Genomic DNA, 23,295 nt, shown 5'->3' with positions numbered 1-23,295 from the left:
AGTTCAAAGGTCATTCTTAGTTTTGTTTAATGAAAAAATTTGTTTTGGGTCTATTTAGTTTGCATAAATAGATGACATGATCCAGCTGATTATTAACTTGTTTTTTAAAACGTTTCTTAGCTAATTATCTTGGCGGGTGAAAACGAATTTGCCCATGTGATTTTAGAAACTGTCGCTCAGAAGTATCCTTTTACTCCAAGGCTTGCTTTTCAAAAAGCTAAAGGTGCTGCAAACCAGGCGGGACGTGAGCAGTTGTCAGTTATCAGGAATTCAGCAACAGCTGAGTTGACAAATGAATCTGAAAATCAGAACTCAAGAACAACTGACAACTCGGGTTCTCGTCATGAGCAGGCTTGAAACCTGTTAACCTGAGGAAATAGCAAAATAGTGAAGCTACAAACAGTGACTAGATTTTGCAGTAGTTTTGCTTTGTATCAGCCATAGACTGAGTCTAATTTTTGTGAGCGTTGTATTTTGTCAAAGTCAGTTTTATATTGCAAGATGATGACAAGAAATTTCTAATTTAATGCAATTGTTTGTTATAGGTGTTATCTAGAGTTCTGAAAGTTCTACTTTCTTAAAAAGCTTACTACTTTGCAAGTCTGTCTTTTGCGGTTTTCCATGAGATTTTGCCAATGATTTGGCATATTAGTTTGTTAAATTGAGTTCTATAATTTTGTGAACATTTAATTGCAGTCAACGTGTTTTGTTTCGAAAATTTTGTATTTGACTTTTTGAACCTGAAAAAGCCTCAACTTCAAATTAAAACTGCTTCAGAGGAAGTTGATTTTTGCGAAAAGCTGGCACAAGTAGAGGGGCAATTGTCAGTGAATGACATTGATACAAGAAATCGGAGCCCTCAAAACTGACCAAACTTTTGTCTAAAGAAGAAATTAGCGCAATTCGAGAGAAAGATAAGAAATTGTAAAAGCTGTTTGACGATTTTGAAGATATGTACTCTGCGGCATATGAAGCTGGCATCCGCATAGAGCCTGACAATTTCGTCGGTTTTCGTTTGGTAAACAGAGCAGGTAAAGTTATACGGCCTGGTGAAATTGTCTCTACTGTTGGATTGCTTGGTAAGAATAAGAAAGGACAGTAGTTAGACAAGTAGTCGCTGTTGGAGGGAGAAAAGCTTTTAGTGAGAGTAGCTCGCCGGGCCAACCATTCGTGTCGCCCAAACTATGACTACTATATGTCAGGTGGTTTCAGAGGACGAGAGTGCGTGAGACTTCGCGCCCTTCATAAAATTGAATTTGGAGAAGAGCTACTCACATTTTACAGCAAAATTTATTTCGGCGATGGCAACCGAAATTGATTGTATGATTACAAAGAAGCTCATGTAGATGAATACCTCGAGATATGCTAGTTAGCGTGCAGCCACCTAAGAGACGCAGAAAAATTAAAACACTACTCAAATTTAGCTACTCCGGTGAACGAGTCAGTCAACTGTCTAGTATGATGAGTTTTTACGACCAGGAGCAAAGTTAATGCTCTGGTGTTATTTCTGACAATACAAGTATATCAACATCGGCTTGTGACATGTTTTTTGAGTCTGCTTCTGCAACTGGAGTTGAACCTGATACTTCTCTTGAGTCAGAGTCTCAAAGTTTCCACAAGGAAGAAGAATCGTTTGGCGAGTCGGAGAGGCTATATGATTACTCAGATTACTCATTTTCGTCTGAGAGATCGAGTCAGGAAAACATATCGCAATCAGATACTAGACAGAGAACAAGAATTACTGAAGTATTCGAGGTTAAACCTGTTAATCTTGCGGCAAGTTTATTAGCAATTGTTTCTAAACACAACGGCTCAGATTCTGTATTAGCGGATCTTTTGAAACGGGATTAAAAAATTTTTTCCAATCAATCCTTGCCGCCATGGTCTGTCAAAACTCGCATGCAAAAACTCTGTCTGCAGTACCAGAATGAAAAAAACCTAGATAACGGAGAGCTTATTCTGCTCAATTTCAGATCTCTTCTTCTCGATATCGTACAAAAGTCACTGCAGAAAAATTTAAACTACGCTGAAATTAAAACTTTTACTAGTGATATTCACATGCCGGCGCTAAAAGTGTCAAATGGCGGCCTGACAATACGATTAATCATAAATACGGATGAAGCTTTAGTTTGCAAGTTGCCACTTTACTCTGCCGGGCCAGTGTTTTCAGCGGTGGCTGACCTTCCACTAGTTGCAAAGTCAAAGCTGCTAAAAGTGAAGCAATTGAACGGCTATTACTGATGCGCCTTATGTACCCAGCGTGGAGTTCGATTTAGTGGTGCACATCATTATCCGCATACAGAGAAGTTTGTTATGCGCTCACCTGAATCTCATCTTTTGATTATCACTGAGCTAGAAAATGTGAGCATTGAGGAGATCCGTGCAAGGCATGGCAGAAAGGTTGATTGTGAGAAGCGAAAACAAGGTGTTAAGGGAAGAAGTGTTCTTTTATCAGTTATCCGTAATCAACCTCTTTCATCTCCAGTTGATCCCATCCATCAGCTGTTTCTTGGTGTTGGTAAAGATCTGCTGTCCTTTTTTTACGAGCAGATGAAATCGGAGCATGAAAGTGAACTAAATAAAGTGTTGTCAGATTTGATCTTACCCATTGGGTTGAAAAATACTGTTCGTAGTTTGGATCTTTTGAGCACTTTTAAGCCGAAGGAAGTCAAAACAGTTTTGCTATACTTGTCTTCAATTTTTTTGTCACCCTATTTGCTGGGAGAGGACAAGAACAGTAAAAGACAAGATTTGAATAAACTTGTCTTTGCTCTGCGGACAATTCTTGACTGTAGTGAAAATTCAAAAAAAACCAACAAATTGTTGTGTGAATTCTATGTAAGCATGCATGAAAAAATGAATAAAATGGTTTCCATCAAGTTTCATCTTCTTCGTCATCTTAGCTGGCAGGCGAGAAATATTGGACCGCTTTTCGTGACTTCAGCGGCTATGTTTGAATCGGCTAATAGGCTTCTTCTTGCACCTCTTACTGGCACTGTGAACCACTGTGAGTTACTTGTCCAACGGTTTATTCGGGCTAAGTTGGTTCTCAAGATGGGCTCAAAACATGATTGCTTATCGAGCTTGCTTGAGAATTTCCGAGAGTCAAAGTTCGACGATTCCTACAGCTTGAGTGAAACCGAAGCAGTACAGAATTTTCGAGAAAATTATCCTGAGTGTAGGGTGTTTTGTAGAGACCGTGAAAATCTAAACTTGTCATCTGATGCTTATGGAAGAGGATCTTCTGCTGATTGTTTCGTTGCGACTCATCGAGAGAATTTAGTATTTGGTGAAATTTTTTTCTTCTTTGCATGCCCAGAAAAAATGGTTATGTTGAAGCAATTCAAGATTTTGAAGAAGATCAAACTAAACCCAGGGATTCCCGATGTCATGCCTTATGGTTTTATTGTCAAGGAAACAGATGAAAAGTTGGAATTTCGTATTTTAATTTTTTAGACAAATTTTTGTTGTTACTCTTGCTTGTCTGAATTTCTTGTCCTAATTTTTAAGTTGTTATTATGCAGCAAACACAAATCGTTCTAACCAGAACAGGAAGAGTAATCTGTAAGAGTTCCGGTTTGTCAACAGCAGAAAATAGAGAAGCCCGAGTAGAAAATGAAGAAAGTTTAAAATTGGAAGTCAATGAACTCAAAAAGAAAGTCGAAGCTTTAAGCGAGAGAGTCGAAAAGCTTGAGAAGGCGAACATTGAGTTGGTAGACTTGACCAGTGACGATAGCTTTGAAATTACGATTTCGTTAAATTCGGATGATTTAATTGAGCTTGCACATGTTATCTGATAAATTAAATTGGTCAATTGTACTTATTCTGTTTAGCCCATTGATCGTGCGGAGTAGATTAAATTTATGGCTTTACTTGTATTAAAAATTCAATCATACCTTAAAACAAGCATTGTTTACTAATTGATTTTAATAATCAATTATGTTTTCTGGTAGTTTCCTGGTCTGAAAACTTCTGCAGTTAACCCTAATCTAAGGTTTGAGTGTTGGACAAAAAGAATTTTAGCTATAGCTTGCCTAGGAAAAAAGTTAGCTTTTCATACGGAAATTTGCTATTAATTTGAACATTTAATTTTTAAATATAGTGTTTTTGTCCGAGTCAAGGAGTTGTTCAAATCGAACGAAACTGGGTATGGAGTATACCATGGGTATCTAGAGTGTAACACAAAAAGAATTTTTGCTATAGTTTTTCTAGGAAAAAAGTTAGCTTTTCATACGGAAATTTGCGAGTATTTCAAATAAGTAATTTTAAAAATAGGTCTCTTTGTTTAGGTCATAGAGTTGTCCAAAGTGAACCAAATTCGGTATGGACTATCCCATGTGTACCTATAGTGTACCTTTTTGCTATAGCGTGCGTAAGAAAAAAGTTAGTTTTTCGTACGGAAATTTGCGATTATTTCCGAATAATTTTGAATGAGTTTTTTTAAAAATATGTCTTTTCAGTCGGGTCAAAGAGTTTTCCAAATCGAACCAAACTTGGTGTGGAGTATTCCATGTGAATTTAGAGAGTAAAACAAAAATAATTTCTGCTATAGCTTGCCTAGGAAGAAAAGCTGGCTCTTCATACGGAAATTTGCGATTATTTCAAATAAGTAATTTTAAAATTGTTCTTTTTGATTACGTCTTAGAGTTGTCCAAAGTGAATCAAACTTGGTATGGAGTATACCATGGGTATATAGAGTGTTAAACAAAAAGAATTTCTGCTATAGCTTGCTAGGAAGAAAAGTTAGCCCTTCATACGGAAATTTGCGATTATTTCAAATAAGTATTTTTAAAATTGGTCTTTTTGATTAGGTCTTAGAGTTGTCCGAAGTGAATCAAACTTGGTATGGAGTATACCATGGGTATCTAGAGTGTAAAACAAAAAGAATTTTTTTAATGGCTTGCCTAGGAAAAAATTAGCTTTTCATACGGAATTTTGCGATTATTTCAAATGAGTAATTTTAAAAATAGGTATTTTTGATTAGGTCTTAGAGTTGTCCAAAGTGAATCAAACTTGGTATGGAGTATACGATGGGTATCTAGAATGTAAAACGAAAAGAATTTTTTTTTGATTGGCTTGCCTAGGAAAAAAGTTAGCTTTTCATACGGAATTTTGCAATTATTTCGAATAAATTGCGATAATAGAATTTTAAAAATAGGTCTTTTTCATCGGGTCAAGAAGTTATTCAAATCAAACCAAACTCGGTATGGAGTATCACCAGTGCAGTTAGAGTGTAAAACAAGAATAATTTTTGGTAGAGCTTGCCTAGGAACGTGGCATGGATTATCCCCCGTATAATAAGAGTTCAAAACAAAAGAAATTTTTGGTATAAAGTGCCTCGGAAAAAAGTTAGTTTTTCATACGGAAACTTGCGATTAATTCGAATAGTTAATTTAAAATAATTTTGAAAAAAAGGTCTTTTTGATTAGGTCAAAGAATTGTTCAAAGTGAACCAAATTGATATCCCAGACTACCAGTACTATTTAGGTTGTATTGCGAAAAGAATGGTCCGCCTAACTTTCATAGAAAAAAGTTCGTATTTCAATCGGAAATATCGGTTTTTTGTCGCTTACAATATTTTAAAGAAAAATTAAATTTTATCGGATCAAGGAATTTTTCCAAATGAACCAAATTGGTATCCCAGACTACCAGTACTATTTAGGTTGCAATGCAAAAAGAATGGTCCGCCTAAATTTCATAGAAAAAGTTCGTATTCCAATCGGAAATATCGGCATTTTCGCTTATTGTATTTTAAAGAAAAATTAAATTTTATCGGATCAAGGAGTTGTTCAAAATGAACCAAATTGGTATCCCAGACTACCAGTACTATTTAGGTTGTAATGTGAAATGAATGGTCCGCCTAACTTTCATAGAAAAAAAGTTCGTATTCCAATCGGAAATATCGGCTTTTTCGCTTATTATATTCTAAAAAATAGTTAAATTTTATCGGATCAAGGAGTTGTTCAAATTGAACCAAATTGGTATCCCAGACTACCAGTACTATTTAAGTTGTAATGCAAAAAGAATGGTCCGCCTAACTTCCATAGAAAAAAGTTCGTATTCCAATCGGAAATATCGGCTTTTTCGCTTATTATATTTTAAAAAATAGTTAAATTTTATCGGATCTTAGAGTTGTTTGAAGTGAACCAAATTGATATCTCAGACTACCAGTATTTTTAAGGCTGTAATGCAAAAAGAATGATCAATCTAACTTCCATAATAAGAAAGTTCGTATTCCAATCGGAAATATCGGCTTTTTCGCTTATTATATTTTAGAAAATAGTTAAACTTCATCGGATCAAGGAGATGTTCAAAATGAACCAAATTGGTATCCCAGACTACCAGTACTATTTAAGTTGTAATGCTAAAAGAATGGTCCGCCTAACTTTCATAGAAAAAAGTTCGTATTCCAATCGGAACTATCGGCTTTTTCGCTTATTATTTCTTAGAAAATATTTAAATTTTATCGGATCTTAGAGTTGTTGAAAAGGAAACAAATTGATATCCCAGATTACCAGTACTGTTTAAACTTTAATGCGAAAAGAATGGTCCGCCAAACTTTCAAAGAAAGAAAACTCGTATTTCAGTCGGAAATATCGACTTATTCGCGTATTCTTTTTTCAAAAATATGAAACTTCATCGGGTCAAAGAGTTGTTCAAATCAAACCCAGCTGGGTATGGAGTATCCCCCGTGTAGATAGAGCATACGAACAAAAATTTTTGGTATAGCTTGCCTAGGAAAAAAGTTATTTTTTCATAAAGAAATTTGCGGAATTCGCGATTAGCGAATTTTAAAAATAGGTCTTTTTTATCGGCTCTAGAAATGTTCAAATCAAACCAAACTTGGTATGGAGTATCCCCAGGGTAGTTAGACTCTGAGACAAAAAGAATTTTTAGTATAGATTGCCTAGGAAAAAAATTTGTTTTTTATACGGAATTTTGCGATTATTTCAAATAAGTAATTTCAATAATAAGTCTTTTTTATTGGGCCAAGGAGTTGTTCAAAGTAAACCAAAGTGATATCCCAGACTACCAGTACTATTTAAGTTGTAATGCAAAAAGAATGGTCCACCTAAATTTTATAGAAAAAAATTCGTATTCCAATCGGAAATATCGGCTTTTTCGCTTATTATATTTTATAAAATAGTTAATTTTTATCTGATCAAGGAGTTGTTCAAAATGAACCAAAATATTATCCCAGACTACCAGTACTTTTCAGGTTATAATGCAAAAAGAACGGTCCGCCTAACTTTCATAGAAAAAAGTTCGTATTCCAATCGGAAATATCGGCTTTTTCGCTTATTATATTTTAAAAAACAGTTAAATTTTATCGGATCACGGAGTTGTTCAAAGTGAACCAAATTGGTATCGCAGACTACCAGTACTATTTAGCTTTTAATGCAAAAAAAATGGTCCGCCTAACTTTCATAGAAAAGAGTTCGTATTCCAATCGGAAATATCGGCTTTTTCGCTAATTATATTTTAAAAAATAGTTAAATTTTATCGGATCAAGGAGTTGTTCAAAGTGAACCAAATTGGTATCCCAGACTACCAGTACTATATAGGTTGTAATGCGGAAAAAATGGTCTGCCTAACTTTTATAGAAAGAAAGTTCATATTCCAATCGGTAATATCGGCTTTTTCGCTTATTATATTTTAATAAATAGTTAGATTTTATCGGATCAAGGAGTTGTTCAAAGTGAACCAAATTGGTATCCCAGACTACCAGTACTATTTAGCTTGTAATGCAAAAAAAAGATCAACCTAAATTCCATGGTAAAAAAAGTTCGTATTTCAATCGGAAATACTTTTTCGCTTATTATATTTTAAAAAATAGTTAAATTTTATCGGATCTTAGAATTGTTTAAAGTGAACCAAATTGATATCCCAGGCTACCAGTAATAATTAGGTTGTAATGCAAAAAGATTTATCCGCCTAACTTTCATAGAAAAAAAGTTCGTATTTCAATCGGAAATATCGGCTTTTTCGCTTATTATATTTTCAAAACTAGTTAAATTTTATCGGATCTTAGAGTTGTTTTAAAAGAACCAAATTGATATCCCAGACTACCAGTGCTATTTAGGTTGTAATGCAAAAAAAATGGTCCGCCTAACTTTCATAGAAAAAAAGTTTGTATTTCAATCTATTGTGGATAGAGCTCTTCGAGCCTAGTTTTTTTTCTAGTGCTCTGCTCAATTCTCCTATAGTTGTTTGTTTGTAACTCCGCAGTAGCCGGTCCCCAGCCCGGTTGAGAGAAGGAGGAGGGGAACACACCCAGTACATACTGGAAAATCTCAAAAAGTTGATTTTTTCAATCAACTTGAGATAATTTTCCGACAGTACTTTATAAAAATGATGTAAAAAAGTGTATGATGCAGACGTTAGCTCGCCTATGATAAAGTTTCTAGCTCGTCTGTGGAGCTGAAGGTGGCTCGTCTATGTTGCAGAGGTGGTGCGTCTGTGGGACAGTTTTTAGCTCGTCTGTGTTGCAGAGTTGGTGCGTCTATGGGGCAGTCTTTGGCTCGTCTATGGGGCAGACTTTGGCTCGACCTTAAGTACTTGGTGCGTTTATGTTGCTCGTTCAAAAAAATTCCTCACCTGTGTATGTTTGAACGCACCATACCCCCTCTGTGCGTTCAAAAACGGTCCGCGTCATATACGAGCACAAACGATAACCTCGACCTGGGATGAGTAAACGCTGGGCTGCGTCTTTGCTTGTTACTCATGATCAGTGTTTTTGTTCATTTCATCGAGTCTTATCTCGATAATTGTAGTAGAAAAATTTCCCCAAAATGAAACAGAAAAATTGAGGTCGAACAACCCGTGATGTGCGAACCCGTTCATGACATTACGTCAACATTTAAACAGAAGAAAGCAGCCATACAGACCACATTGATCAAAGAACCATACAACACATCTGAACAAGAGTCATCTGCGCAAGATATCGACAGCAAAGTGAATGACGTCACAGATCTCGGGCCATGGCAAGATGACGAGGAGAAACAGTGTTACTCCTACACTTCCGAAAGCCATATTATGCGACAGAGCATCGACTCTGCAGAGCTGATAATCAGCAGAGGAGAACAAGGAAACGTTAGTTATTTTTTCAGTAAAATTTTCGAGATTTGTGCACAATGCATATCTGCAAAATATGGTGACATTTACTAGTGTTTTTTCAAACTGAACAAAAAAAACCAAAGCTATGTACTGATTTTTGATCGGCTCCTACTACTCTAAAATATAAAATATCTGTTGCTTATGAGTCTTGTTTGAGCTGAAAGTGTTTGCCTTGAATCTTTTTATGGAATTCCGGTATCAAAAAATGTACGAAAACCTTAAGAACCTCAATCAAACACGAAAATTGCTTATCCTCTAAGATAAGTTTGGGTTTTGACAGTTGGGCTTTTACGGGGTGCTGAAACAAAACTGTCAGATTTGTCGTCTTCTGAATTTTTAACTAGGCTCAACAGTTAGGGGACTCTGTCGCCCAGATGATCGATCAAATAATATAAACCAAAGGTTTTGAATTGGTGAAGCAAGCGTTACTTTGTTACTCCGCAATTTCCCCTCCTCCACTCTTGTATGCTGTTGCAAATTAGATTGTCTTGAAAAAAGTTAATTCACAAAGGGGCTCGTAATATCAATTCTACTTATATGGATAACAAAGGTAAGAGACTTACTTGCACATCAATGGAAAAGACAAATTCAAGACAATTTATAATAGTAATTAATATAATAATAGCAATAACCGTGGTTCACTTCCCAAATGAACTAAATCAAAAACGCTCACAGTATCCCAACTGGTTTTGCAATTACAAACTTCCAGAGTTCAGTCTCAATCTCAATCTCTTCCTTGCTTTTCAAACCATCTTTTAAAGTTTAGTCCCACTAAACCAACTGCTTTTTCTCACTTGTGCGAATCCAAATTTCTGAAGTTCTCCCAAAATCTTCAAAGTCTCTCTCTCTCTCAAAATTTCTGTGTCACTTCAATTTATATTCAACCAATACGCTCTTATCTTAAGCAAACAAACCGCATTCTCTTAAGTAAACATTGCAACTTTAACTTTAAATCTATTACATTCTGTAGGAGGGCTTTTTTTGCAATGCAAACAAACCATTATCAAATTATGCTCTGTCATTCAAATGCTACCAATCATTGTTCAACTTTCTCCTTATCTTAAGTAAACGACCTTTGGACTCATGTAAACAAGCCCACTCCGCTTTATCGCATATTTGTGCTTGACATGTCAATCAGTGCTTGCTTAGTAAACACTGAACGTTGCTCTGAAAAGATCTTATACCTCTATTTCCGCTATCAAATTAATTAGCTGCAATCAATCCCTGTCAAAAATCACGTGTTGAATAAAGAACTAAACTCAACCCCAAAGCTAAGAGCAATTGTTATTCTGAGCTTTCTCAACAACTCATGCAATTCCCCAGTTAAAAACGCTGAAAAGTCTAATTTTCCTAAAAACCCAAAATTTCACCTCTAGGCCTCACCCAAAGGTCACCAGAACAAAGTGAGGGATAAAGTGAGGACAAACTAACTATTGTCGCGGAAAGTTCTCTCATAGTTGCACCTACTCACAAAATTTCATTGCCTAACTACCACTAGAACACGAGCAATGAATGCGCACATTTTTCATCGACCTCCCGGAAAACCCCGAATTTCGAAACTTTATGTCTCGGGGAGTAGTGGTCAAAACGTCTTCGGGTAAAGTTTTCTAGTAACTATAGGGTGCCACCAACTTGCCTGCCAAGATTCAGGACCAACGAATCAGCCGTTACGAGTCGTTTGCAATTTGAAAATTTTTAACGAGTCGTGGGTGCCGAAACCCGAAAAATCCCAGTTTGTCAAAATTGACCGGGGTGGGTATTTTCTGTCACTAACTGTCTCAGGTTATCATATTAATACCATTTCAAAGTCATTCGGCCGCTCAAAAAGGCCAATTTCTGATTTCGGCACTCGGGTCGACCCGAAGCACCGACTTCCCGTCGGAATTTGGGAATGAAAATATCACCAATCAAGCCCTTGAAAAGTTACACTAACCCTCCAAAAACCATAGGGCTACTACCAATACTCCACGCGCAATTCAAATTTTACGTTCCGCAGCACGGGCGTGCGCTAGTTCCGTGCAAGTTGGTGTGGGGGTCAAATCCGACCTCAAAATAGGATTCCCCGTACCCAAATTAGTCTATCCCCCAAATTTCAGGTCAATCCGACTTCAACTTTTAGAGAAATTACTATTTCAATTTCAGTGTTAACTATTTTTAATGAAAACTGCCTATTCTTTTTACAAAATACTAATAAATTTCTCCCACAACTTCCTAAACCCTTCCCATGATCACTTGCTACATTACTCTGGAATTAATACCCATTGCAACTCTTAGTTACTCTTATATCATACTCGAACAGTCATTTTTTTCGCTCAAAATATCGAAAACCTTCAAATCACATCACTTCCGGTGCTAATAACTTGGAGTTGGGCGGTGGGATTGGCCCGGATTGTATACCAGCCTGAGAGGACCATTGGGTGTACATGCCAATAAAATTTGGTAAACGTCCGCTTAATATAACCTTCATGGGGGGCGGGGGCGGGAAACATCCGCTTGGTGGTATTTCGAAAAACTGATAAATTGCCTTTTTATTTACTCTAAACCAACAGAACTCTATTTAAATAACTCAGATCAAAAAGGTGTAACCGGCCGCGCATCCCTTTTATATATGGACAATCATCAGGGGAAAATCCCCACAAATTTTCAAATTCCAATGATGAACATAACTTAAAAAGTCGAGGGTAACAGGTTTGGGAATGCCCATTATTTTGCAAATTGTAAATCGCACTTTCATTTAGTTCAATTTGAATTTCCAATTCTGTTCAAAGAATCTAGTTCACTTCAAATCTTCGATCTCTAGTTTTCTTCTAAATTTAAATTCCTTATTTCGACTTTGGCCTGAGGCAAATACAGCTTTGGTAATTAATCAAAACATATCGACAACTCAATATGCTTTTGTTCATTGATTTGTTTGTTTAGGATATATCACTCAAATCACCTCTCTGGCGCCTTCAAAACAATAACATTTTACGAAAGAACGCTTATTTCAAACACCTAATTAACTTGTCTAACTTGACCTAAATTATCTATCTTACTCTCCATCTCCCATGTCGTTTTACGAAAATTAAGGACTAGTACATGATTCTTGTTCTGAGTTTCAGTGGCTTTTCTTATCTTGCTTAATCATTACAGTCAGTAGAACAATTTGTGTCTGGCCTTTTTTTGCAAAAATTCTTTCGTATTGGTTGCTTAACTTTCCCAAATTGAAAAAACAACAATCTCTTGCAATCTCTTGCATTGTCGACCACAGTCCCCCGGTGATTTTCTATACAGATGTACATGTACTTCAGATAGCGTATAACTATTGTATTATTTTCATCTTTTTTTCAAATATTGTCAATGTTAATTGCTACTTTCAGTTATTATTTCTAAGAGGAGCGTGTTTCGTTAAGTCGTTTCAGAATCGGTGTCATTGAATTATGGTAAGAGGGTTAAATAAAACTTATGACTTTGAACGGTTTTTGAGTAATAATGCAACTCAGTTATGTTTTGTTTCGCTTGCTACAGTTTTTCGGAAGTCAGCTACTTCCGTCCAATTTGATGATGATTGTTGTGATGTCGGGCTTTAGTTGACGAGGCGTCACAGTATCCTTGACACCCGCTTCAAATAAATGTCTGAAAAGGACGTAACAACTTTGCAAAAATTCGCTGATTTGTCAAAGATTGCAGCTCAAAGTCTTTTACTGTGTAAAACTTGAAAAGGCTGTAAAGCGCTGAAATATTCCAATAAATCGTTTGTTGAAGTTGTCTGACTCGTGTTTGTTTCATAATTTTCTTACCTTGCCGCAGTCTAGATAAGCAGTCTGAAGTGTCTCTGCAATCTCTGCTGCCACCGCGGCACTTTTTTAAGCTCCTTGACAACTAATTTGATTGTAGATTATAAAAGAACTTTATAAGAATCCGCTGAAATCAAGAAACAAACGAGCCGAAACATTAGCACGTATCTTATCCGGTCTTGGTGCATTTCAATGAATTATTATCTAAGGTTTTTCAGCTGCTCTTTCCCATGCATTCAGAGCGTGTGAATACATTAAGTGCATACTTGTATTATACACAAAAGTTGCTCTGACCCTTGCTACAGACAAAAAAGCACTTTCGTACAAAACTCTCCGATATTTCTAAGACAAAGGGTCATTGCTCAAATCTAATAAATTGCTTCTTTCAAGATTCTTAGGGGTATAAGTAGGCAATACGACTGTGACAACTGACCGCTAATAAATTCGAAACAACATCTTTTACTTGCAAGCATACACACATTCAGGTCCCGACCCAAATCAGTTCTCATCGGAACGTCTTAGGCTAAATTCACGTCTAATCAGACTATTGTGCGCTCCAAAACTCAGTGAGATTTTGATGAACACTTGAGACCACCTGTGATCAGACAAGCTACAGATCAGAGCCTGGAAGTTAGTGCAAACCTTGTCAAAACAATTTTCAGATCATTTTCCAGAATAAATGGAGCCCAAAGCAATCTTTGACCAGCGACTAATCATTTATTAATAGCCGCACAGCGATAGCTGGGGCTATTATTGGCCTTCTCTTGGTTTTTTTTATTTCGTCGTCATGATTTTTGTTACGACCATATGACGTCACAGCCACTTTTTGTTCATTCGTTCATGCAATTTTAACTGAATTGCATGTGTGACGTCATTTTTCGCTCTTAGTGGAGCGAGATTTTTTGTTTATGCGCGTGATTAAATTTTTGGTCACACTTGACTTACCTCACTCACAAAAATGACTTCCTCACTTTGAAATCGACTTTTATTTAATTTAATTCAAAGAGATAAGGTCAAATGGGTGTGTTTAACTCTAAATGAAGGTTATTTGAGACCAGCTAATAGAGGCAGCAATAATTTATACAGATCTTTAATCAAAATATAACAGATCAGCCTTCAACTAAAAGGCAATTTTTTTTGGTCTGTCCTTTTACTGTTTTTTGGCTGCCGATATACAAATCTATTGCGGCTATTTTCTGGCAATGTTTTTCACACGATAAGCTGTCTGTGAGAGGATAAGCTCTTGCTTAACCATAGCTTCAAATGACCATAGCCTGGCCAATGTTGACTGAAATGATGGTACCATGTGAAAGTTTCAGACGCAAAAGTGACCATCGTTACTAAAAAGGGCAATGCCGCTCATAAAAGGTACAGTCTGAAATGTGGGGAAGAATAAGAAAAGGACAGCTGAGAACAGGCTACTGTAGGCCTAATGCTGTTCCGCTGCGATAACGCAGGAACAACAATTTTTAGTATTATTATTTTACACGATAAACTGGCGTTTTTTATATTTAGATTATCAAAGTATGTGACAGCTAACAGTATCCATTGTTTATTGATAGTGTGTTCTGTTTGATTGAATATACGATCTGATTTTTTGATTAGTTGATTATTTTTTTGCTGTTTTCTGCTAATACTGCATCCTCTATAAATTAAAACACCTCTAGATGAAGACAATGAGCAACAGCGCAAAAAATTTATTATTCGCACCTACCCAGGTTGAGGTGCCATCCGGAAGTCACCTCTGATCAGACCGTGCCAGACGAAAGTAACCTCTGATCAGACCATCCCAGACGAAAATGACCTCTGATTAGACTAATGTGCGCTCAAACCACCGTGTGCGCTGAATGTGCGCTCAAAATGGTCTCTGATCATACCATTCCCATCCGGAACTGATCTATGATCAGACCCAAATCAGACCATTGCCAGACGATTGTGCAACTATGGCCCAGACGAAACCCAGACCATTGTCCAGACGATTGTGCGATCATGGCCCAGACAATTGTGCGCTTCAGATGACCTCTAATCAGACTATCCCCAGAACAAAAAGGCCACTGATCAGACCATCTTCTAAATATTTTCCGACAACCTACAGACCATTGTCCAGACGATTGTGCGACCATGGCCCACACTAAATACCGACCATCGTCCCGACATTTGTTCAAGTCAGATGACCTCTGATCAGACTATCCCAGAGCAAAAATGCCACTATTCAGACCAGTTTCTAGGGGAGAAATTTCTCTCATCGGAACGTCTTAGACTAAATTCACGTCTAATCAGACTATTGTGCGCTCCAACACTCAGTGAGATTTTGATGAACACTTGAGACCACCTGTGATCAGACAAGCTACAGATCATAGCCTGGAAGTTAGTGCAAACCTTGTCAAAACCATTTTCAGATCATTTTCCACAATAAATGGAGCCCAAAGCAATCTTTGACCAGCGACTATTCATTTATTAATAGCCGCACAGCGATAGCTGGGGCTATTATTGGCCTTCTCTTGGTTTTTTTTATTTCGTCGTCATGATTTTTGTTACGACCATATGACGTCACAGCCACTTTTTGTTCATTCGTTCATGCAATTTTAACTGAATTGCATGTGTGACGTCATTTTTCGCTCTTAGTGGAGCGAGATTTTTTGTTTATGCGCGTGATTAAATTTTTGGTCACACTTGACTTACCTCACTCACAAAAATGACTTCCTCACTTTGAAATTGACTTTTATTTAATTTAATTCAAAGAGATAAGGTCAAATAGGTGTGTTTCACTCTAAATGAAGGTTTTTTGAGACCAGCTAATAGAGGCAGCAATAATTTATACAGATCTTTAATCAAAATATAACAGATCAGCCTTCAACGAAAAGGCAAAATTTTTTGGTCTGTCCTTTTACTGTTTTTTGGCTGCCGATCTACGAATCTATTGCGGCTATTTTCTGGCATTCTGCCAGCTATGTTTTTCACACGATAAGCTGTCTGTGAGAGGATAAGCTCTTGCTTAACCATAGCTTCAAATGACCATAGCCTGGCCAATGTTGACTGAAATGATGGTATCATGTGAAAGTTTCAGACGCAAAAGTGACCATCGTTACCAAAAAGGGCCATGCCGCTCATAAAAGGTACAGTCTGAAATGTGGGGAAGAATAAGAAAAGGACAGCTGAGAACAGGCTACTGTAGGCCCAATGCTGTTCCGCTGCGATAACGCAGGAACAACAATTTTTAGTATTATTATTTTACACGATAAACTGGCGTTTTTTATATTTAGATTATCAAAGTATGTGACAGCTAACAGTATCCATTGTTTATTGATAGTGTGTTCTGTTTGATTGAATATACGATCTGATTTTTTGATTATTTGATTATTTTTTTGCTGTTTTCTGCTAATACTGCATCCTCTATAAATTAAAACACCTCTAGATGAAGACAATGAGCAACAGCGCAAAAAATTTATTATTCGCACCTACCCAGGTTGAGGTGCCATCCGGAAGTGACCTTTGATCAGACCGTGCCAGACGAAAGTAACCTCTGATCAGACCATCCCAGACGAAAATGACCTCTGATCAGACTAATGTGCGCTCAAAACACCGTGTGCGCTGAATGTGCGCTCAAAATGGTCTCTGATCAAACCATTCCCATCCGGAACTGATCTCTGATCAGACCCAAATCAGACCATTGCCAGACGATTGTGCAACTATGGCCCAGACGAAACCCAGACCATTGTCCAGACGATTGTGCGCGTCAGATGACCTCTGATCAGACTATCCCCAGACCAAAAATACCACTGATCAGACCATCTTCTAAACATTTTCCCATCACCTCCAGACCATTGTCCAGACGATTGTGCGACCATGGCCCAGACGATTGTGCGCTTCAGATGACCTCTGATCAGACTATCCCCAGAACAAAAAGGCTACTGATCAGACCATCTTCTAAATATTTTCCGACAACCTACAGACCATTGTCCAGACGATTGTGCGACCATGGCCCACACTAAATACCGACCATCGTCCCGACATTTGTTCAAGTCAGATGACCTCTGATCAGACTATCCCAGAGCAAAAATGCCACTATTCAGACCAGTTTCTAGGGGAGAAATTTCTCTCATCGGAACGTCTTAGACTAAATTCACGTCTAATCAGACTATTGTGCGCTCCAACACTCAGTGAGATTTTGATGAACACTTGAGACCACCTGTGATCAGACAAGCTACAGATCATATCCTGGAAGTTAGTGCAAACCTTGTCAAAACAATTTTCAGATCATTTTCCAGAATAAATGGAGCCCGAAGCAATCTTTGACCAGAGTAAGCACTTACTTTTTACACGATTCGCTTTCGTTTTTTATATTTTGTGCGTTTGGTTATCAATATGTGACAACTAACAGTGTCTATTGTTTATTGATAGTGTGTTCTGTTTGATTGGATAAACGATCTGATTTTTTGATTAGTTGATTTTTTTTGCTGTTTTCTGCTAATACTGCATCCTATAAAAATTAAAACACCTCTAAATGAAGACAATGAGCAACAGCGCAAAACATTTATTATTCGCTCCTAGCAGTCTCTGATCAGACTTCCGTGCGCTCGACGCTGTCTATTATGCGTTGACACAGCTTTTAACCTTATTGCTAAACTCCGCTCGAAATCCTCCTCGGATCATGATCAGACCATCTTCTAGCGAACACCTGCGCATTGTGTGCTCAAAATACACGTCCCGAAAAGGGTCCTCTGCAGAGGACACTTTTGTCCGGGCACTTCGACCTGAGTAGTGTGGTACCAATTTTAGTATCTGGTCTTAAGCTTTCGAGCTTGGGCATCGCTTTCTAATCATTATCGTGTTGTTTCTTATTGTTCCTCAAGGATTAATCGCTCTAGTTAAGTATACGTTTAACATGTAGAGCGTCTTGTCAATCTATGTCAAGCTTATCTTAGGTACAATTTACATTTGGTTGTTCTCTCAAATTTTTCACAAAGGTTTTTGCGGTATGAGAAAAGACAACCTTTGATCTTTTGCATTTGAGGACATATTTGGTTTTGGTTGTCCTGTCCAGGTGACCTTGAATGGTGAGAGGACTTGAACGCAACGGAAAATTATCAAAAGCAGTCTGGTTCAGATGAAGCGGAGGAAACAAGAAGCACAATTGTTTACTCAATGAATGATACTGTAAACAACAACGACAACATCAACAACAACAACAACAACAGCAACAACAACAACAACAACAACAACAACAATAAAAAACTAGCCTTGTCAGAGAAACTGAGAAAAGCGCCTCCATTTCACGTCATTCTGTGAAACAACTTCTACCAAGAATTCAAATATTGAAAGTCGTCTAATTGGTTGTGTTTTAGAAGGAACTGAGTGCCAAATCTTGACCCAGTAGTTATTAAAATTTTGAGTATTACACAGTGATCAATATATAACTATATCGTTTAAGAGCCAGAAACGTATAAAGCAAAATCTCACGTTTAAGGCGTTCCATAATTGTTGTTGGAGTTGAGAACTTTGGTGGATACTTGGTACGTCTTGCCATGTCATTGTTAATCTTTCTTGGAAATCTTGCCAAGATCTTGTTTCTTGACACCCATGCAAAAATCTTGCAAGTTCTCACATATCTTGATATTGTCTTGCCATGTAACATGGCAAGATCTTGGCAAGATTTTCCGCTTGTCTGTGTGAGAGAGTGAGAGATTGTGATTCTGCAAGATTATGAGATCATTTGTATGTGTTTGTGCTTGGGCACGTGTTTGTGTGTGCGTGCTTGTAAGTGTGCGATGGATGTTGTACAATTGCAAAAGTAAGCACAGTGAAGCAATTCATCGCATCACTTGATTTTCTGGAAAATCTTTTTTGCGTGCAGAAGAATTTAGGTTGTATTGGCACCAGGTCTTTTTTGAAGAACTCGATCACAATTGAAGGTCAAATTTTGGAACCAATTAGATTTATTTCAATGTCTTAAGTGCAATTTTCTTCTCGACTGCTTTTATTGTAGATTGGGAAAGTTATTGAGTACTATATGCGGTAACTTGACTCCGGTTATCACCGCCTTTTACTTGATTTTTGGCAAAAACTGTCAGACAAAATGAATAATTTCTAGTTGTTCATAGTTTTATTCATTACAGTTTCTTTATAAGCCTCTAAGAGTTTCTTTTGAATTGACGCATTTTTTTTTCAAAATAAGGTAACAGTTTCTCTTGAATCGATGCATTTGTTTTTGATTTAGTATTTGCTCTTTAATTTATGCCTGAACTATGTTTCATTTTCTTGCCATACAGTGTTCTTGATGCCCGTCAACGGGAGACAATTTTCCAAGGTTTTCGGGAAAAAAAAAGATTCAAAATTTTCCAAGAAAGAGAAAAACAAATACACTTTTTCATAGTCTTCTTTTCGAAGCGAATAAGCTTATTGACTTTGGCATCAGTTTGTTCAATCATTTGTCAATCATTAGTGCTCTTCTATGTTTGTTTATGCTTTCAATTTTCTTTTTAGGTTCAGAGAAAAAAATGAAAATTTTTATAGATCTACTCCTTTACAAAAATTTTGGGTACGCAAGTTTATACGCTTCTTTGAATCGTCATCATTGCTCCGACGAATTTCAGTTCTTTATATCATCTACGGATATGGGTACTTTTTTAAAGTAAATATCCTGCTTTGCTTCCCCTCAAAGGCCATATAGTATTCATGATGTCCGTAAACGGGAGACAAGTCTCAAAGGTTTTCTGAAAATTATAAATACATCTTTTCATAGTCTTCTTTTCGCAGCCAATAAGCTTTTTGACTTTGGCGTCAGTTTGTTCCAAAAAATAAAAGAATTTATCAATTATTCAATTTGTAGTTTCTGTCACTTTAAAACCACTCTTAATCTTCATCCGGCTTCCAGTTTACTGATTTTCGTCTTTATTAAGACTTGCTTCAGCGAATGATTCTTAAAAAATCGATCTCTAACATTATTTGAAATGTTTATCAATTCTGTCAAATTTCTCATCTATTCGTTTTTTGTTGGATTGTCAATCATTAGTGCTCTTCTATGTTTGTTTACGTGCTTTCAATTTTCTTTTAAGGTTCAGAGCGAAAAATGAAATTATTTCTAGATATATGCCTTTACACAATTTTTGAGTACGCAAGGTTGTATGCTTCATTGAATCTTCATCATTGCTCCTATGAATTTCAGATCTTTTTAATTGCTCTTGAACGCAATTCATAGCAATTATTGTTAACGTGTGTGTCTTTTTTTATGCAAATCTTTCGCTTGGCAATTTTGCATTTTTCTTCTAGAACATTCTTTGACCTCTCCAGTGACTTTTTTACGCTTTCGTTCATCATTTTTGATTGATCTCTAGTGCTCCGAAGTTGCTAATATAAAATCCATTGCAGCAAGCAAAATTAACTGACGCGTAGCACAGAGGTTAGTATGGGTTTTCTTTTCCACTGTTATTGAATGAGAAATTAAAATATGTTCAATCAAATGCAGAACATTGTTTGCCGGATGACTCGCTTTCTATAAATTTCATCTTTTTTGTTTGAGGTCAAATGAAGACACTCTTCTTTCTATAAATGAAGTTGAAGTTAATCAGAGGTTGGCGTCACATACAATTCATTGGAAACAGCAGATTGATAAATCAACCTGTTTTTAATCACATGAAGGGATAAAAAAAATGTTTTTCCTCCTTTTTTTATTTAAACCTGTCTTTAATGTTTTTTAATAAATTCCAGGTCTATCATAACAATAGTCTGTTGAAAATTTGACAAATCATCAGTCCATTGAGAGGTATTGATCACATTGACACTTTAAACTTGCTCTTTCAATTTGGATTATGTTTCCTTTAAACGGTTCAGGCCACTTGGCGAAAAATTACTGTTATTGAGGTTTCCGTGAATTTGACATCATAGACAATTCCTTGTTTAATTAAGAGCTGATAAATTGAGTTATTTTATCAGCACAATTCATAATAAGTAGATATATTTTTCCTCTGTTTTCTTAGAGAAAATTAATTCCAAGTTTTCATGTTACAGATCTATCAAAATAAATGTCTCTTGAAAGCTGTACGCATTATTAGTCCGTTTTGAGGCGTTGATTGCACTAAAACTTTGTCCTTAAAACTGAGTTGGAGTCTTCTGCTGTTGGTTTTGAACACCAATAATTTTAACTTGCCGAGCTGATCCAGAGCTTCACTTAAGAGTCCTGGCTTCGTCTTGTGATCCAATTTGTATATGTTTTCTTCTCTGTAAGTTCCCCTTCCCTTGTTTAAGCTTAATGTTAAATTTGCAAATATTTATAAGGAAATTTGCGAATTTTGTAAAATAATGCATTAACTTTACAAATATTTGCAGACACGTCTGAATATTTTTGTCCCTAATCGTTAGTAGTTGGACCTGTAGGGTGATTTGAGCACACTTATCGTTTGCAAGGCGTACTTTAAGCTTTTTTCAATTAATTTAAGCAATCTCAGAGAAATGGCTAGGAAAATAAAACACATTCCTAAATTAAGTAGAGCTCGACCGGAACGAACTCGGCCCATCGTTTGCAAATTTTTGCAAACTTAACATTATTTTGCAAAATTTTGCAAATTTGATCTCGCGGAGAGATAATTTGCAAATTTTTACAAATATGGCTTTATCGAGGAAATTCTTGCAAATGTTTTCAAATTTGGCATTTGTTTTGAACTAGGGTTGTATATGTCAATTCTTCTCTGTAAATTCTTCTCTTTAAATTCTTCTCTGTAATAATCTCTAACTGTAAGTTCTCATTCTGTAATTTGTGTTATAAAAAATGTTTCGACTATTTATCGACAAAATTGCTTTGTTGCAAAAATTACGTATCGACCAAAAGTTACATCAATAGTCTTCAGAGACCTATTTTAGTTGAATTGTCGATTTTTGCTGTTCGGATTTCTGCAATTGGACATAAGGCTACCTAACTGTCCCACGTTTCGATACAACTTACATGAAGTTGTTTTGGAACAATAGTTTTATGTTTTATTGTCACACAAAATACGGTTTTCAACATTCTTCTTTAAATTTGATCTGTTCATTTTTGTCTCTTCTTTCTCGTTCGGAGTGCGGAGGGGATCCTTCATTGATTTTTGTTATAGTATGGTTTCCTAGACACATCCTTACTTTTTGTTAGTTTTTAAACATGAATGTCCAACACAATGATCTCTTTCGCAAGCAAATATAATTTGAAAAGCCTTTTCCTCTTCTCTCATCTGATTGGATGGTCTGGTGATGGCTTCTCTCAAACGTGGTCTACGCCAAAAGTGGTTTTCTTGTTTTGTAGCTGTTGTCGCTATCCGTTATTGTAGCAAAAAAGCGGCTAAAAAACGCTCATTTCCAGTAAAATTACACGGGAAAAAAGAATGCAAAAAATGTAAGATCGCGCAAGAATGTAACAATGCAAGAATGCAACGAAGAACAGTAAGATTTTAACGGAAATAATTTTCTCTTGAGGTGAAATTGAATTTGCATCAAACAAACAGCTTTGCTCGTGTCCATCCTCTGGGGGATTTTGATGAAATAGTTTTATTAGCAGGAAGGACCAAAATAACCAGTCAAACCAGTCAGCCCTGCAGCTTATCGTTCTACATGTCTACTTATCATTATATAAAACCAATTTGTGTAATTTTTCCTCATTGTTATATATTAACTCTGCAAAGTAAGAATAAATTAAAAACGAATCAAAATCGTCGCCTTGGTATATTTCCGATAATTTTGAAACAAACAAAATTTCATATTTATCAACAATGGAAGGAAACTCAATTTGGAGGGAAAAAATTGCACTAAAATTTATTTTTATGGTTCGCTCAAAACCCCTTGCCTTCTATTCAAACTCGAGGATTTTTTGAACATTGTACAAACAAAAACATTAATTTTCTAATAGAAAAAGACAATTTCTTATGATGAAAAACAGAATATAGGTTATGTAATGCTGATGAAGTCACTAAATCTGACATTAAACGAAGTACATACGAAATAGAATCAGGCATTTTCAATGTCCCCAAAATTTATAGCCGATGTCAACCTTCCATGCATTCGAAAACCAAAAATATAACTGACTTTTCCTATGCAAAAAATGCTACTAACAAGCAGAGCCTTCCGAAGCGTTCTAACCTCTGAAAACCCGGGTCGAGGTTTTTTGGGTAAATTTTTGTAAGAAAAGCGATGAATCCGGTGAATTTTTGTAAGAAATGCGGTGAAATGCGGTGAATTTTTTTTTTTCACCGCATTCACCACTTTCACCGCATTTCTTGCATTAATTAGCCACAGAAGTCGATACGGTGAGTTTTTGTAAGAAATGCGGTGAATTTTGAGGTGAATTTTGTTAAGAAATGCGGTGAAAGCGGTGTCAATAAGTATTTCACCGCATTTCACCGCATTTCTTAACAAAACTCACCGCAAAATTCACCGCATT

The 23,295-nt window shown here is 36.4% G+C and overlaps 2 protein-coding genes across 3 annotated transcripts in view; both read left to right on the top strand.

The window, feature by feature from the left end:
- LOC142342595 (uncharacterized) overlaps positions 1-18,189 on the top strand; it is a 51,007-nt gene extending 32,818 nt beyond the window's left edge. For both annotated transcript variants that reach the window (XM_075393977.1, XM_075393976.1), the window contains exons 8-9: positions 8,812-9,093; positions 17,938-18,189. In XM_075393977.1, coding sequence (XP_075250092.1) covers positions 8,812-9,093; positions 17,938-17,964 — 309 coding nt within the window. In that variant the 3' untranslated portion in view covers positions 17,965-18,189. The remainder of the gene's footprint in view (positions 1-8,811; positions 9,094-17,937) is intronic.
- The window catches only part of LOC142342594 (voltage-dependent calcium channel subunit alpha-2/delta-4-like), a 433,960-nt gene that overhangs the window by 359,124 nt on the left and 51,541 nt on the right, over positions 1-23,295 (top strand). The gene's annotated exons all lie outside the window — the stretch shown is intronic.

This window comes from Convolutriloba macropyga, chromosome 7 (assembly GCF_964194025.1).
Source record: "Convolutriloba macropyga chromosome 7, txConMacr16.3, whole genome shotgun sequence".
Taxonomy (NCBI): Eukaryota; Metazoa; Xenacoelomorpha; order Acoela; family Convolutidae; genus Convolutriloba; species Convolutriloba macropyga.
This window is presented reverse-complemented; position numbering and strand designations above follow the sequence as displayed.